The sequence below is a fragment of the Pseudophryne corroboree genome, chromosome 7, assembly GCF_028390025.1.
Source record: "Pseudophryne corroboree isolate aPseCor3 chromosome 7, aPseCor3.hap2, whole genome shotgun sequence".
NCBI classification, from domain to species: domain Eukaryota; kingdom Metazoa; phylum Chordata; class Amphibia; order Anura; family Myobatrachidae; genus Pseudophryne; species Pseudophryne corroboree.
In genome coordinates this window covers 501,588,246-501,602,148 of record NC_086450.1, presented here as the reverse complement: position 1 = coordinate 501,602,148, position 13,903 = coordinate 501,588,246, and the positions used below count along the sequence as shown (strand labels likewise).

Below are 13,903 nucleotides of genomic sequence, written 5' to 3'. Positions count from 1 at the left end.
GGTGTGGGCAGTGTATGGGTTCTTGGCATGGGAGGTGTGTGCCGGGGGTGTGGGCAGTGTATGGGTGCTTGGCATGGGAGGTATGTGCCGGGGGTGTGGGCAGTGTATGGGTGCTTGGCATGGGAGGTGTGTGCCGGGGGTGTGGGCAGTGTATGGGTGCTTGGCATGGGAGGTGTGTGCCGGGGGTATGGGCAGTGTATGGGTGCTTGGCATGGGATGTGTGTGCCGGGGGTGTGGGCAGTGTATGGTTGCTTGGCATGGGAGGTGTGTGCCGGGGGTGTGGGCAGTGTATGGGTGCTTGGCATGGGAGGTGTGTGCCGGGGGTGTGGGCAGTGTATGGGTGCTTGGCATGGGAGGTGTGTGCCGGGGGTGTGGGGAGTGTATGGGTGCTTGGCATGGATGGTGTGGGCAGTGTATGGGTGCTTGGCATGGGAGGTGTGTGCCGGGGGTGTGGGCAGTGTATGGTTGCTTGGCATGGGAGGTGTGTGCCTGGGGTGTGGGCAGTGTATGGGTGCTTGGAATGGGAGGTATGTGCCTGGGGTGTGGGCAGTGTATGGGTGCTTGGCATGGGAGGTGTGGGCAGTGTATGGGTGCTTGGAATGGGAGGTGTGTGTCGGGGGGTGTGGGCAGTGTATGGGTGCTTGGCATGGGAGGTATGTGCTGGGGTGTGGGCAGTGTATGGGTGCTTGGCATGGGAGGTGTGTGCCGGGTGTGGGCAGTGTATGGGTGCTAGGCATGGGAGGTGTGTGCCGGGGGTGTGGGGAGTGTATGGGTGCTTGGCATGGATGGTGTGGGCAGTGTATGGGTGCTTGGCATGGGAGGTGTGTGCCGGGGGTGTGGGCAGTGTATGGGTGCTTGGTATGGGAGGTATGTGCCGGGTGTGGGCAGTGTATGGGTGCTTGGCATGGGAGGTGTGTGCTGGGTGTGGGCAGTGTATGGGCGCTTGGCATGGGAGGTGTGTGGTGGGTGTGGGCAGTGTATGGGTTCTTGGCATGGGAGGTGTGTGCCGGGGGTGTGGGCAGTGTATGGGTGCTTGGCATGGGAGGTATGTGCCGGGGGTGTGGGCAGTGTATGGGTGCTTGGCATGGGAGGTGTGTGCCGGGGGTGTGGGCAGTGTATGGGTGCTTGGCATGGGAGGTGTGTGCCGGGGGTGTGGGCAGTGTATGGGTGCTTGGCATGGGATGTGTGTGCCGGGGGTGTGGGCAGTGTATGGTTGCTTGGCATGGGAGGTGTGTGCCGGGGGTGTGGGCAGTGTATGGGTGCTTGGCATGGGAGGTGTGTGTCGGGGGTGTGGGCAGTGTATGGTTGCTTGGCATGGGAGGTGTGTGCCGGGTGTGGGCAGTGTATGGGTGCTTGGCATGGGAGGTGTGTGCCGGGGGTGTGGGGAGTGTATGGGTGCTTGACATGGATGGTGTGGGCAGTGTATGAGTGCTTGTCATGGGAGGTGTGTGCCGGGGGTGTGGGCAGTGTATGGGTGCTTGGCATGGGAGGTGTGTGCCGGGGGTGTGGGCAGTGTATGGGTGCTTGGCATGGGAGGTGTGTGCCGGGGGTGTGGGCAGTGTATGGGTGCTTGGCATGGGAGGTGTGTGCCGGGGGTGTGGGCAGTGTATGGGTGCTTGGCATGGGAGGTGTGTGCCGGGGGTGTGGGCAGTGTATGGGTGCTTGGCATGGGAGGTGTGTGCCGGGGGTGTGGGCAGTGTATGGGTGCTTGGCATGGGAGGTGTGTGTCGGGGGTGTGGGCAGTGTATGGTTGCTTGGCATGGGAGGTGTGTGCCGGGTGTGGGCAGTGTATTGTTGCTTGGCATGGGAGGTGTGTGCCGGGTGTGGGCAGTGTATGGGTGCTTGGCATGGGAGGTGTGTGCCGGGGGTGTGGGCAGTGTATGGGTGCTTGGCATGGGAGGTGTGTGCCGTGGGTGTGGGGAGTGTATGGGTGCTTGGCATGGATGGTGTGGGCAGTGTATGGGTGCTTGGCATGGAAGGTGTGTACATGGGGTGTGGGCAGTGTATGGGTGCTTGGTATGGGAGGTATGTGCCGGGTGTGGGCAGTGTATGGGTGCTTGGCATGGGAGGTGTGGGCAGTGTATGGGTGCTTGGTATGGGAGGTGTGTGGTGGGTGTGGGCAGTGTATGGGTGCTTGCATGGGAGGGGTGTGGTGGGTGTGGGCAGTGTATGGGTGCTTGGTATGGGAGGTATGTGCCTGGGGTGTGGGCAGTGTATGGGTGCTTGGCATGGGAGGTATGTGCCTGGGGTGTGGGCAGTGTATGGGTGCTTGGCATGGGAGGTATGTGCCTGGGGTGTGGGCAGTGTATGGGTGCTTGGCATGGGAGGTATGTGCCTGGGGTGTGGGCAGTGTATGGGTGCTTGGCATGGGAGGTGTGTGCCGGGGGTGTGGGCAGTGTATGGGTGCTTGGTATGGGAGGTATGTGCCGGGTGTGGGCAGTGTATGGGTGCTTGGCATGGGAGGTATGTGCCTGGGGTGTGGGCAGTGTATGGGTGCTTGGCATGGATGGTGTGGGCAGTGTATGGGTGCTTGGCATGGGAGGTGTGTGCCGGGGGTGTGGGCAGTGTATGGGTGCTTGGTATGGGAGGTATGTGCCGGGTGTGGGCAGTGTATGGGTGCTTGGCATGGGAGGTGTGGGCAGTGTATGGGTGCTTGGTATGGGAGGTATGTGCCGGGTGTGGGCAGTGTATGGGTGTTTGGCATGGAGGTATGTGCCGGGGGTGTGGGCAGTGTATGAGTGCTTGGCATGGGAGCTGTGTGCCGTGGGTGTGGGCAGTGTATGGGTGCTTGGCATGGGAGGTGTATGCCGGGGGTGTGGGCAGTGTATGGGTGCTTGGCATGGGAGGTGTGTGCCGGGGGTGTGGGCAGTGTATGGGTGCTTGGCATGGGATGTGTGTGCCGGGGGTGTGGGCAGTGTATGGTTGCTTGGCATGGGATGTGTGTGCCGGGGGTGTGGGCAGTGTATGGTTGCTTGGCATGGGAGGTGTGTGCCGGGGGTGTGGGCAGTGTATGGGTTCCTGGCATGGGAGGTGTGTGCCGGGGGTGTGGGCAGTGTATGGTTGCTTGGCATGGGAGGTGTGTGCCGGGTGTGGGCAGTGTATGGGTGCTTGGCATGGGAAGTGTGTGCATGGTGTGGGCAGTGTATGGTACCAGCGTGTGTGTCTCTGCAGGGAGTAGTAGTTAATGTGTGATGGGTCAGACCCTCTGCTAGGCACTGGCAGCCATGACCCATCAGGTGTAGGCATTAGCTGCAGACCAGACAGCTGAAGGTCAGCTCCTCCCTCCATCTTGTAATCTCTTTTATTTGTAAGAATTAATAAGTTTAAAAGAGATTACCACTCTCCCCAGCTCCTGCCCTGCAGCACCGCCCGGCCAGATGGAGATTAGAAGAGACTATAGGAGAGAGATTAACTCGTCCTGGCATCTGTCTAATTGGCACGGTTATATGAGTTTCACCTCACGTACAGTCTGCACATACTGGCCTGGCCCACGTGGGCTGGCATTAGAGACAGACAGGAGCCTGCTATAGGGGAATTACAGCAAGGCCTCTGGCTCTGCATGGGTTAAAGAGCTGTAACCCGCAGCTACAGGGAGTAAGGTGGTGGCCTTCAGTGTGTATGTATGGAAAGGGTTAATGGATTAGTGGTTGGAGGTCCGTGCAGCGAGGGAGGGGTTAATTCAGTAATTCTCTGTAAATAACTCAATATGTTTTTCTCCTTCGTCTTTTCGGTCTCCATCCGTCAGTGTGATTCCGCCATTACCTATCTGACGGCATCTGCCTGCATTGTTAGTCATTAGGCCTGGTTCTAAATCAGATGCAGCAGCGCCTGTGTGTGCGTCTTTTGTCGGTATTGCTTCTGCGACCTTATGCAAATACCACTACAGGCCCTCCCCTGGTGTACAGCCGTGCGTCTGCATGTGCAAGGACTGAGAGACGCTATAATACCGCTACAGGCCCTCCCCTGGTGTACAGCCATGTGTCTGCATGTGCAAGGGCTGAGAGACGCTGTAATACCGCTACACACCCTCCCATGGTGTACAGCCGTGTGTCTGCATGTGCAAGGACTGAGAGACGCTGTAATACCGCTACAGGCCCTCCTCTGGTGTACAGCCGTGTGTCTGCATGTGCAAGGGCTGAGAGACGCTATAATACCGCTACAGGCCCTCCTCTGGTGTACAGCCGTGTGTCTGCATGTGCAAGGGCTGAGAGACGCTATAATACCGCTACAGGCCCTCCTCTGGTGTACAGCCATGTGTCTGCATGTGCAAGGACTGAGAGACGCTGTAATACCGCTACAGGCCCTCCTCTGGTGTACAGCCGTACGTCTGCATGTGCAAGGGCTGAGAGACGCTGTAATACCGCTACAGGCCCTCCTCTGGTGTACAGCCGTGTGTCTGCATGTGCAAGGGCTGAGAGACGCTATAATACCGCTACAGGCCCTCCCCTGGTGTACAGCCGTGTGTCTGCATGTGCAAGGACTGAGAGACGCTATAATACCGCTACAGGCCCTCCCCTGGTGTACAGCCGTGTGTCTGCATGTGCAAGGGCTGAGAGACGCTGTAATACCGCTACAGGCCCTCCTCTGGTGTACAGCCATGTGTCTGCATGTGCAAGGGCTGAGAGACGCTGTAATACCGCTACAGGCCCTCCTCTGGTGTACAGCCGTGCGTCTGCATGTGCAAGGGCTGAGAGACGCTGTAATACCGCTACAGGCCCTCCTCTGGTGTACAGCCGTGTGTCTGCATGTGCAAGGGCTGAGAGACGCTATAATACCGCTACAGGCCCTCCCCTGGTGTACAGCCGTGTGTCTGCATGTGCAAGGGCTGAGAGACGCTATAATACCGCTACAGGCCCTCCCCTGGTGTACAGCCGTGTGTCTGCATGTGCAAGGGCTGAGAGACGCTATAATACCGCTACAGGCCCTCCCCTGGTGTACAGCCGTGTGTCTGCATGTGCAAGGGCTGAGAGACGCTATAATACCGCTACAGGCCCTCCTCTGGTGTACAGCCGTGCGTCTGCATGTGCAAGGGCTGAGAGACGCTATAATACCGCTACAGGCCCTCCTCTGGTGTACAGCCATGTGTCTGCATGTGCAAGGGCTGAGAGACGCTGTAATACCGCTACAGGCCCTCCTCTGGTGTACAGCCGTGTGTCTGCATGTGCAAGGGCTGAGAGACGCTATAATACCGCTACAGGCCCTCCCCTGGTGTACAGCCGTGTGTCTGCATGTGCAAGGGCTGAGACCCCACTGTGAGCGTCTACAGACACTGTAATACCGCTACACCCCCCCCCCCCCCCCCGCTACACGCCAAACCCCCCCCCCCCCCTGGTGTACAGACGTGTGTCTGCATGTGTAAGGACTGATACTCCCACTGTGAGCATCTATAGACGCTGTAATACCGCTACACGCCCCCCCCTGGTGTACAGCCGTGTGTCTGCATGTGCAAGAGCTGATACTCCCACTGTGAGCATCTATAGACGCTGTAATACCGCTACACGCCCCCCCCTGGTGTACAGCCGTGTGTCTGCATGTGCAAGAGCTGATACTCCCACTGTGAGCATCTATAGACGCTGTAATACCGCTACACGCCCCCCCTGGTGTACAGCCGTGTGTCTGCATGTGCAAGGCTGATACTCCCACTGTGAGAATCTATAGACGCTGTAATACCGCTACACGCCCCCCCTGGTGTACAGCCGTGTGTCTGCATGTGCAAGGCTGATACTCCCACTGTGAGCATCTATAGCAGAGGTTCTCAAACTCGGTCCTCGGGGGCCCACACAGTGCATGTTTTGCAGGTCTCCTCACAGAATCGCAAGTGAAATAATTAGCTCCACCTGTGGACCTTTTAAAATGTGTCAGTGAGTAATTAATACACCTGCGCACCTGCTGGGTTACCTGCAAAACATGCACTGTGTGGGGTCCTGAGGACCGAGTTTGAGAACCTCTGATCTATAGACTCTGTAATACAGATACACGCACAGGCGTGCGCAGAGACTGACTGGCGGGTGCCGCTCCGGACTTCGCCCCCTCCACGGCATTATAGTGTTCTCTCACCTCCCCTGTCCTGGATATAGACTGCTCACCTGGTCCGCTCACCTGGGCCGCCCAGGTGAGCAGTTTATATCCAGGACAGGGGAGGTGAGAGAACATTATAATGCCGTGGAGGGGGGGAAGTCCGGAGCGGCACCCGCCAGTCAGTCTCTGCGCACGCCTGTGGATACACGCCCCCCCTGGTGTACAGCCGTGTGTCTGCATGTGCAAGAGCTGATACTCCCACTGTGAGCATCTATAGACGCTGTAATACCGCTACACCCCCCCCCTGGTGTACAGCCGCGTGTCTGCATGTGCAAGTGCTGAGACGCTGTAATACCGCTACACGCCCTGCCCTGGTGTACAGCCGTGTGTCTGCATGTGCAAGTGCTGATACTCCCACTGTGAGCATCTATAGACACTGTAATACCGCTACAGCCCCCCCCCCCCTGGTGTACAGCCGTGTGTCTGCATGTGCAAGTGCTGAGACGCTGTAATACCGCTACACGCCCTCCCCTGGTGTACAGCCGTGTGTCTGCATGTGCAAGTGCTGATACTCCCACTGTGAGCATCTATAGACGCTGTAATACCGCTACCCCCCCCCCCCCCCCCTGGTGTACAGCCGCATGTCTGCATGTGCTGAGACGCCCACTGTGAGCATCTATAGACACTGTAATACCGCTACAGCCCCCAAACCCCCCCTGGTGTACAGCCGTGTGTCTGCATGTGCAAGTGCTGAGACGCCCACTGTTAGTGTCTATACCGCCCTGTAACGCTCAATTCATTTAAAAAAACTAAAATCTTAGACGGTGCATCTCAATTGCAACTCCAGTTCTGTGCGTACGGATTGTGGACCCATGCGCTGTGCGACACATGGGGACAAAGAAAAGACTTCTACACTGCAGCCGACTCAGAATCAGGCACTTTATCTTATCTTCTTCTACTGTACTATCAAACCCCTATCTTTTATATCTCCATAAATTATGCTATCATCATCGCCCTACGCTTTATTGTATCTCTTACTTCTATACTTCTATTACCCTATCACCCAATTCAGTATCCCTTCTGTTAATATCTGATATGCCCTTCCTGCTTATCTATCATCTGCCCCTCTATAATCCTTATTAACAAATGTTCTGTCCCTGTACTACTCTCCATTTGCTTTATCATCCTCTCTGGTATGATCATATAAATGTATCTCTCTATTAACTCTACAATCTTCTCCTGAAGTGTTGCATCATCTTCTGTCCCCATACCATATATATATATATATATATATATATATATACATATATACATATATATGTCATTGCCTCTGTGCTGCTCTGTTATTCCCCCTCTGTTGCTCTATTATCACCCCTCTATTACTCCATCACCCTCCTCTGTTGCTCTAAGTTCCCCTTCATTGTTTCTCTATCATGCAGTAGACCCACCAGAGTGCCCGTTAACACTACGACACCAGACTTGTGACATCACTAATTGGACCCTGGAGGACAGGGTCCAATGAGTCATGGTTCCAGTTGTTTTGGGCTGATGGTAGGGTTTGGGTGATGGAGACCCCTTGGGACCATGGACCCCAGTTCTCAACAAGGGTGTGTTCACGTGGCATGGGTTGGGTCTGCCTGAACACCACATTGACTGGTAACCACTACGTTGCATTGCTAGACAACCATTTGCAGCCTTCATGTACCCCCACAACGATGGAATTTTCCAGCTGGATAATGCACCGTGTCCTCAGCCCCAAGTTGTGCAGAACTGGTACGAGGAGCATTCTGGAGAGTTCAGACAAATGGTGTGGCCACCACTTTTGCTCAACATGAATCCAATTGAGCATTCATGGGACTTGGTGGAGAGGTCCATTCGCACTCAAGATTCTGTACCTACGAATATCAGGATGCTGTGGGAAGCTATCCAGGCAGCATGGGTCAACAGCTCTCCAGAGGTCTTCTGTTCACTTATGAAAACGATGTCACATCCAGTTGCTGCACTTTGCTAAACGAGGTCCTACACACTACTAGGCACCTATCCACGACTTGCTGCACAAGTTAGCAGTCTGCTGGTTTCCTAACTTCCATATATTTACCATTCCCCAAACCTTTTTTTCCCTTCACAATTTGGCCCTCTATTAATCACCTCTACCATGCCCTTATCTATGACCTCCCCGTACTTCTTCCACCTGTTGTCTTTTCCATTCTCGCCTCTAGTGCTCTACCTTTTCCCACCTGTTGTCTCCACCATTCTTCATATTTACTGCTCCATCTTCTCACATCTGTTGTCTCCACCATTCTCCCGTCTATTGCACTTTTCTTTCCCACCTATGGTTCTCCACCATTCTCTCCTCTATTGCTCTACCTTCTCCCACCTCTTGTCTCCGCCATTCACCCCACTAGTGCTCTACCTTCTCCCACCTCTTGTCTCCACCATTCTCCCCACTAGTGCTCTACCTTCTCCCACCGGTTTAATCCACAATTCTTCCCACTAGTGCTCTACCTTCTCACACCTATGTTCTCCCCTATTCTCCCTGCTAGTGCTCTACAATCTTCCACCTGTTGTATCCACCAATCTTCCTGCTACTGCTCTACTTTCTCCCACCTGTTGTCTCCACCATTCTCCACACTAGTCGTCTACCTTCTCCCACATGTTGTCTCTTCCATTCTCAGCTCTAGTGCTCTACCTTTTCCCACCGTTGTCACAACCATACTCCCCTCCTTTGCTCCACCTTCTCATATCTGTTGTCTCCACCATTTTCCCCTCCATTGCTCTACCTTTTTCCATCTGTTGTCTCCACCATTCTCCCCTCCATTGCTCCACCTTCTCACATCTGTTGTCTCCAACATTCTCCCCTCCATTGTTCTACCTTCTCAAACCTGTTGTCTCCACCACAGGAAGTTGCTGAACAATTCTCCCCCTTTATGGCTATCTTGCCTCTCTCATCCTCAGGCACTGGCTGGCTGCCACCTACACCCGCTTTGCTGTTCCATACTTTATATATGATGTGTACGCCATGTACCTCTGCTACTGGCACAAGCATAAAGTTAAAGGCCACACAGGAGGCTGGACACTCATCAAGGCCTACCTGCGCAAGGAGTTCCTGATGGTACTGCACCATGTCTTCATGGTGGCCGTCTGCTTTCCTGTTTCCGTGGTAAGTTCTGGTCTGAGGGCAGTGACTGAAGCCAACACAAGTCAGATTACAGTCTAGTCTTAGATTGGTTTGAACCACATAATGGTTAATGGTGACCAGGACTGATAGCCAAATTATTTACACATCTCACCCACATAGACATCTAATTGTGTATGTGCAGCCAGTCGCACACTTCTATGCATATAGAGTCACACACGTACACAGCTAGTTGTGTATTCACAGCCACTTACACAGCCACTATGATACTGTATTGAAGTATAACATTTTTCTCTAACGTCCTAAGTGGATGCTGGGGACTCCATCAGGACCATGGGGAATAGCGGCTCCGCAGGAGACAGGGCACAAAAATAAAGCTTTAGGATCAGGTGGTGTGTACTGGCTCCTCCCCCTATGACCCTCCTCCAAGCCTCAGTTAGGTTTTTGTGCCCGTCCGAGCAGAGTGCAATCTAGGTGGCTCTCTTAAAGAGCTGCTTAGAAAAGTTTTTTAGGTTTTTTATTTTCAGTGAGTCCTGCTGGCAACAGGCTCACTGCATCGAGGGACTTAGGGGAGAGAATTTCAACTCACCTGCGTGCAGGATGGATTGGATTCTTAGGCTACTGGACACCATTAGCTCCAGAGGGAGTCGGAACACAGGTCTCACCCTGGGGTTCGTCCCGGAGCCGCGCCGCCGACCCCCCTTACAGATGCTGAAGATTGAAGGTCCGGAAACAGGCGGCAGAAGGCTCTTCAGTCTTCATGAAGGTAGCGCACTGCACTGCAGCTGTGCGCCATTGTTGTCACACACTTCACACCAAGCGGTCACGGAGGGTGCAGGGCGCTGCTGGGGGCGCCCTGGGCAGCAATATTTTAATACCTTATGGCAAAAGAATACATCACATATAGCCATTAAGGCTATATGTATGTATTTAACCCATGCCAGTCATCTAAATCTACGGGAGGAAAGCCCGCCGAAATAGGGGGCGGGGCTTATTCTCCTCAGCACACAGCGCCATTTTCCTGCTCAGCTCCGCTGTGAGGAAGGCTCCCAGGACTCTCCCCTGCACTGCACTACAGAAACAGGGTAAAACAGAGAGGGGGGGCATTTTTTGGCGATATATTGGATATATTTAAGCTGCTATAAGGAACAACACTTATATAAGGTTGTTCCCATATATATTATAGCGCTTGGGTGTGTGCTGGCAAACTCTCCCTCTGTCTCCCCAAAGGGCTAGTGGGGTCCTGTCTTCGATAAGAGCATTCCCTGTGTGTCTGCTGTGTGTCGGTACGTGTGTGTCGACATGTATGAGGACGATGTTGGCGTGGAGGCAGAGCAATTGCCGATAATGGTGATGTCACCCCCCAGGGAGTCGACACCGGAATGGATGGCTTTGTTTATGGAATTACGTGATAATGTCAGCACATTACAAAAATCAGTTGACGACATGAGACGGCCGGCAAACCAGTTAGTACCTGTCCAGGCGTCTCAGACACCTTCAGGGGCTGTAAAACGCCCTTTACCTCAGTCGGTCGACACAGACCCAGACACAGACACTGAATCTAGTGTCGACGGTGATGAAACAAACGTATTTTCAAGTAGGGCCACACGTTATATGATCACGGCAATGAAGGAGGCTTTGCATATCTCTGACACTACAAGTACCACAAAAAGGGGTATTATGTGGGGGGTGAAAAAACTACCTGTAGTTTTTCCTGAATCAGAGGAATTAAATGATGTATGTGATGAAGCGTGGGTTAACCCAGATAGAAAAATGCTAATTTCAAAAAAGATATTAGCATTATACCCTTTCCCGCCAGAGGTTAGGGCGCGCTGGGAAACACCCCCTAGGGTGGATAAGGCGCTCACACGCTTATCAAAACAAGTGGCGTTACCGTCTCCTGATACGGCCGCCCTCAAGGATCCAGCGGATAGGAGACTGGAAACTACCCTAAAAAGTATATACACACATACTGGTGTTATACTGCGACCAGCCATCGCCTCAGCCTGGATGTGCAGTGCTGGGGTCGTCTGGTTGGATTCCCTGACTGAAAATATTGATACCCTGGATAGGGACAGTATTTTATTGACTATAGAGCAATTAAAGGATGCTTTCCTTTATATGCGAGATGCGCAGAGAGATATTTGCACTCTGGCATCGAGAGTAAATGCGATGTCCATATCTGCCAGAAGGAGTTTATGGACGCGACAGTGGTCAGGTGATGCGGATTCCAAACGACATATGGAAGTATTGCCGTATAAAGGGGAGGAATTATTTGGCGTCGGTCTATCGGATCTGGTGGCCACGGCAACTGCCGGAAAATCCACTTTTTTACCTCAGACCCCCTCCCAACAGAAAAAGACACCGTCTTTTCAGCCGCAGTCCTTTCGGTCCTATAAGAACAAGCGGACAAAAGGACAGTCATATCTGCCTCGGGGCAGAGGAAGGGGTAAGAGAGGGCAGCAAGCAGCCCCTGCCCAGGAACAGAAGCCCTCCCAGGGTTCTGCAAAGCCCTCAGCATGACGCTGGGGCCTTACAAGCGGACTCAGGAGCGGTGGGGGGTCGACTCAAGAATTTCAGCGCACAGTGGGCTTGCTCACAGGTGGACCCCTGGATTCTGCAGGTAGTATCTCAGGGTTACAGGTTGGAATTCGAGAAGTCTCCCCCTCGCCGGTTCCTAAAGTCTGCTTTGCCAACGTCTCCCTCAGACAGGGCGACGGTATTGGAAGCCATTCACAAGCTGTTTTCTCAGCAGGTGATAGTCAAGGTACCCCTCCTACAACAGGGAAAGGGGTATTACTCCACGCTATTTGTGGTACCGAAGCCGGACGGCTCGGTAAGACCTATTCTACATCTGAAGTCTTTGAACCTGTACATACAAAAATTCAAGTTCAAGATGGAGTCACTCAGAGCAGTGATAGCGAATCTGGAAGAAGGGGACTTTATGGTGTCCCTGGACATAAAGGATGCTTACCTGCATGTCCCAATTTGCCCTTCACATCAAGGGTACCTCAGGTTCGTGGTGCAAAACTGTCATTATCAGTTTCAGACGCTGCCGTTTGGATTGTCCACGGCACCTCGGGTCTTTACCAAGGTAATGGCCGAAATGATGATCCTTCTACGAAGAAGAGGCGTATTAATTATCCCTTACTTGGACGATCTCCTGATAAGGGCAAGGTCCAGAGAACAGCTGGAAGACGGAGTAGCACTGACCCAACTAGTGCTGCAACAACACGGGTGGATTCTGAATTTTCCAAAATCTCAGTTGACCCCGACGACACGTCTGCTGTTCCTGGGAATGATTCTGGACACGGTTCAGAAAAAGGTGTTTCTTCCGGAGGAGAAAGCCAGGGAGTTATCCGAACTTGTCAGGAACCTCCTAAAACCAGGGACAGTGTCTGTGCATCAATGCACAAGAGTCCTGGGAAAGATGGTGGCTTCTTACGAAGCGATTCCATTCGGCAGATTCCACGCACGAACTTTTCAGTGGGATCTGCTGGACAAATGGTCCGGATCGCATCTGCAGATGCATCAGCGGATAACCTTATCGCCACGGACAAGGGTGTCTCTTCTGTGGTGGTTGCAGAGTGCTCATCTGTTAGAGGGCCGCAGATTCGGCATACAGGACTGGGTCCTGGTGACCACGGATGCCAGTCTGAGAGGCTGGGGAGCGGTCACACAAGGAAGAAATTTCCAGGGAGTATGGTCAAGCCTGGAGATGTCTCTTCACATAAATATACTGGAGCTAAGAGCGATTTACAATGCTCTAAGTCTGGCAAAACCCCTGCTTCAGGGTCAGCCGGTGTTGATCCAGTCGGACAACATCACGGCAGTCGCCCACGTAAACAGACAGGGCGGCACAAGAAGCAGGACAGCAATGGCAGAAGCTGCAAGGATTCTTCGCTGGGCGGAAGAGCATGTGATAGCACTGTCAGCAGTATTCATTCCGGGAGTGGACAACTGGGAAGCAGACTTCCTCAGCAGACACGATCTACACCCGGGAGAGTGGGGACTTCATCCAGAAGTCTTCCACATGATTGTGAACCGTTGGGAAAAACCAATGGTGGATATGATGGCGTCCCGCCTCAACAAAAAACTGGACAGGTATTGCGCCAGGTCAAGGGATCCTCAGGCAATAGCTGTGGACGCTCTGGTAACACCGTGGGTGTTCCAGTCAGTGTATGTGTTCCCTCCTCTGCCTCTCATACCAAAAGTACTGAGAATTATACGGCAAAAGGGAGTAAGAACGATACTAGTGGCTCCGGATTGGCCAAGAAGAACTTGGTACCCGGAACTTCAAGAGATGCTCACGGAGGATCCGTGGCCTCTACCTCTAAGACGGGACCTGCTTCAGCAGGGACCGTGTCTATTCCAAGACTTACCGCGGCTGCGTTTGACGGCATGGCGGTTGAACGCCGAATTCTAAAGGAAAAAGGCATTCCGGAAGAGGTCATTCCTACACTGGTAAAAGCCAGGAAGGAGGTGACTGCACAACATTATCACCGCATTTGGAGAAAATATGTTGCGTGGTGTGAGGCCAGGAAGGCCCCCACGGAGGAATTTCAACTGGGTCGATTCCTACATTTCCTGCAAACAGGATTGTCTATGGGCCTCAAATTGGGGTCCATTAAGGTTCAAATTTCGGCCCTGTCGATTTTCTTCCAAAAAGAATTGGCTTCAGTTCCTGAAGTCCAGACTTTTGTAAAAGGAGTACTACATATACAGCCCCCGGTTGTGCCCCCAGTGGCA

General features: G+C 53.5%; 1 protein-coding gene across 1 annotated transcript in view; it reads left to right on the top strand.

Moving 5' to 3' along the window:
* The window catches only part of TLCD3B (TLC domain containing 3B), a 57,072-nt gene that overhangs the window by 35,006 nt on the left and 8,163 nt on the right, over positions 1-13,903 (top strand). The window contains exon 3 of the mRNA XM_063935284.1: positions 8,974-9,178. Within this exon, the coding sequence (XP_063791354.1) occupies positions 8,974-9,178 (205 nt within the window). The remainder of the gene's footprint in view (positions 1-8,973; positions 9,179-13,903) is intronic.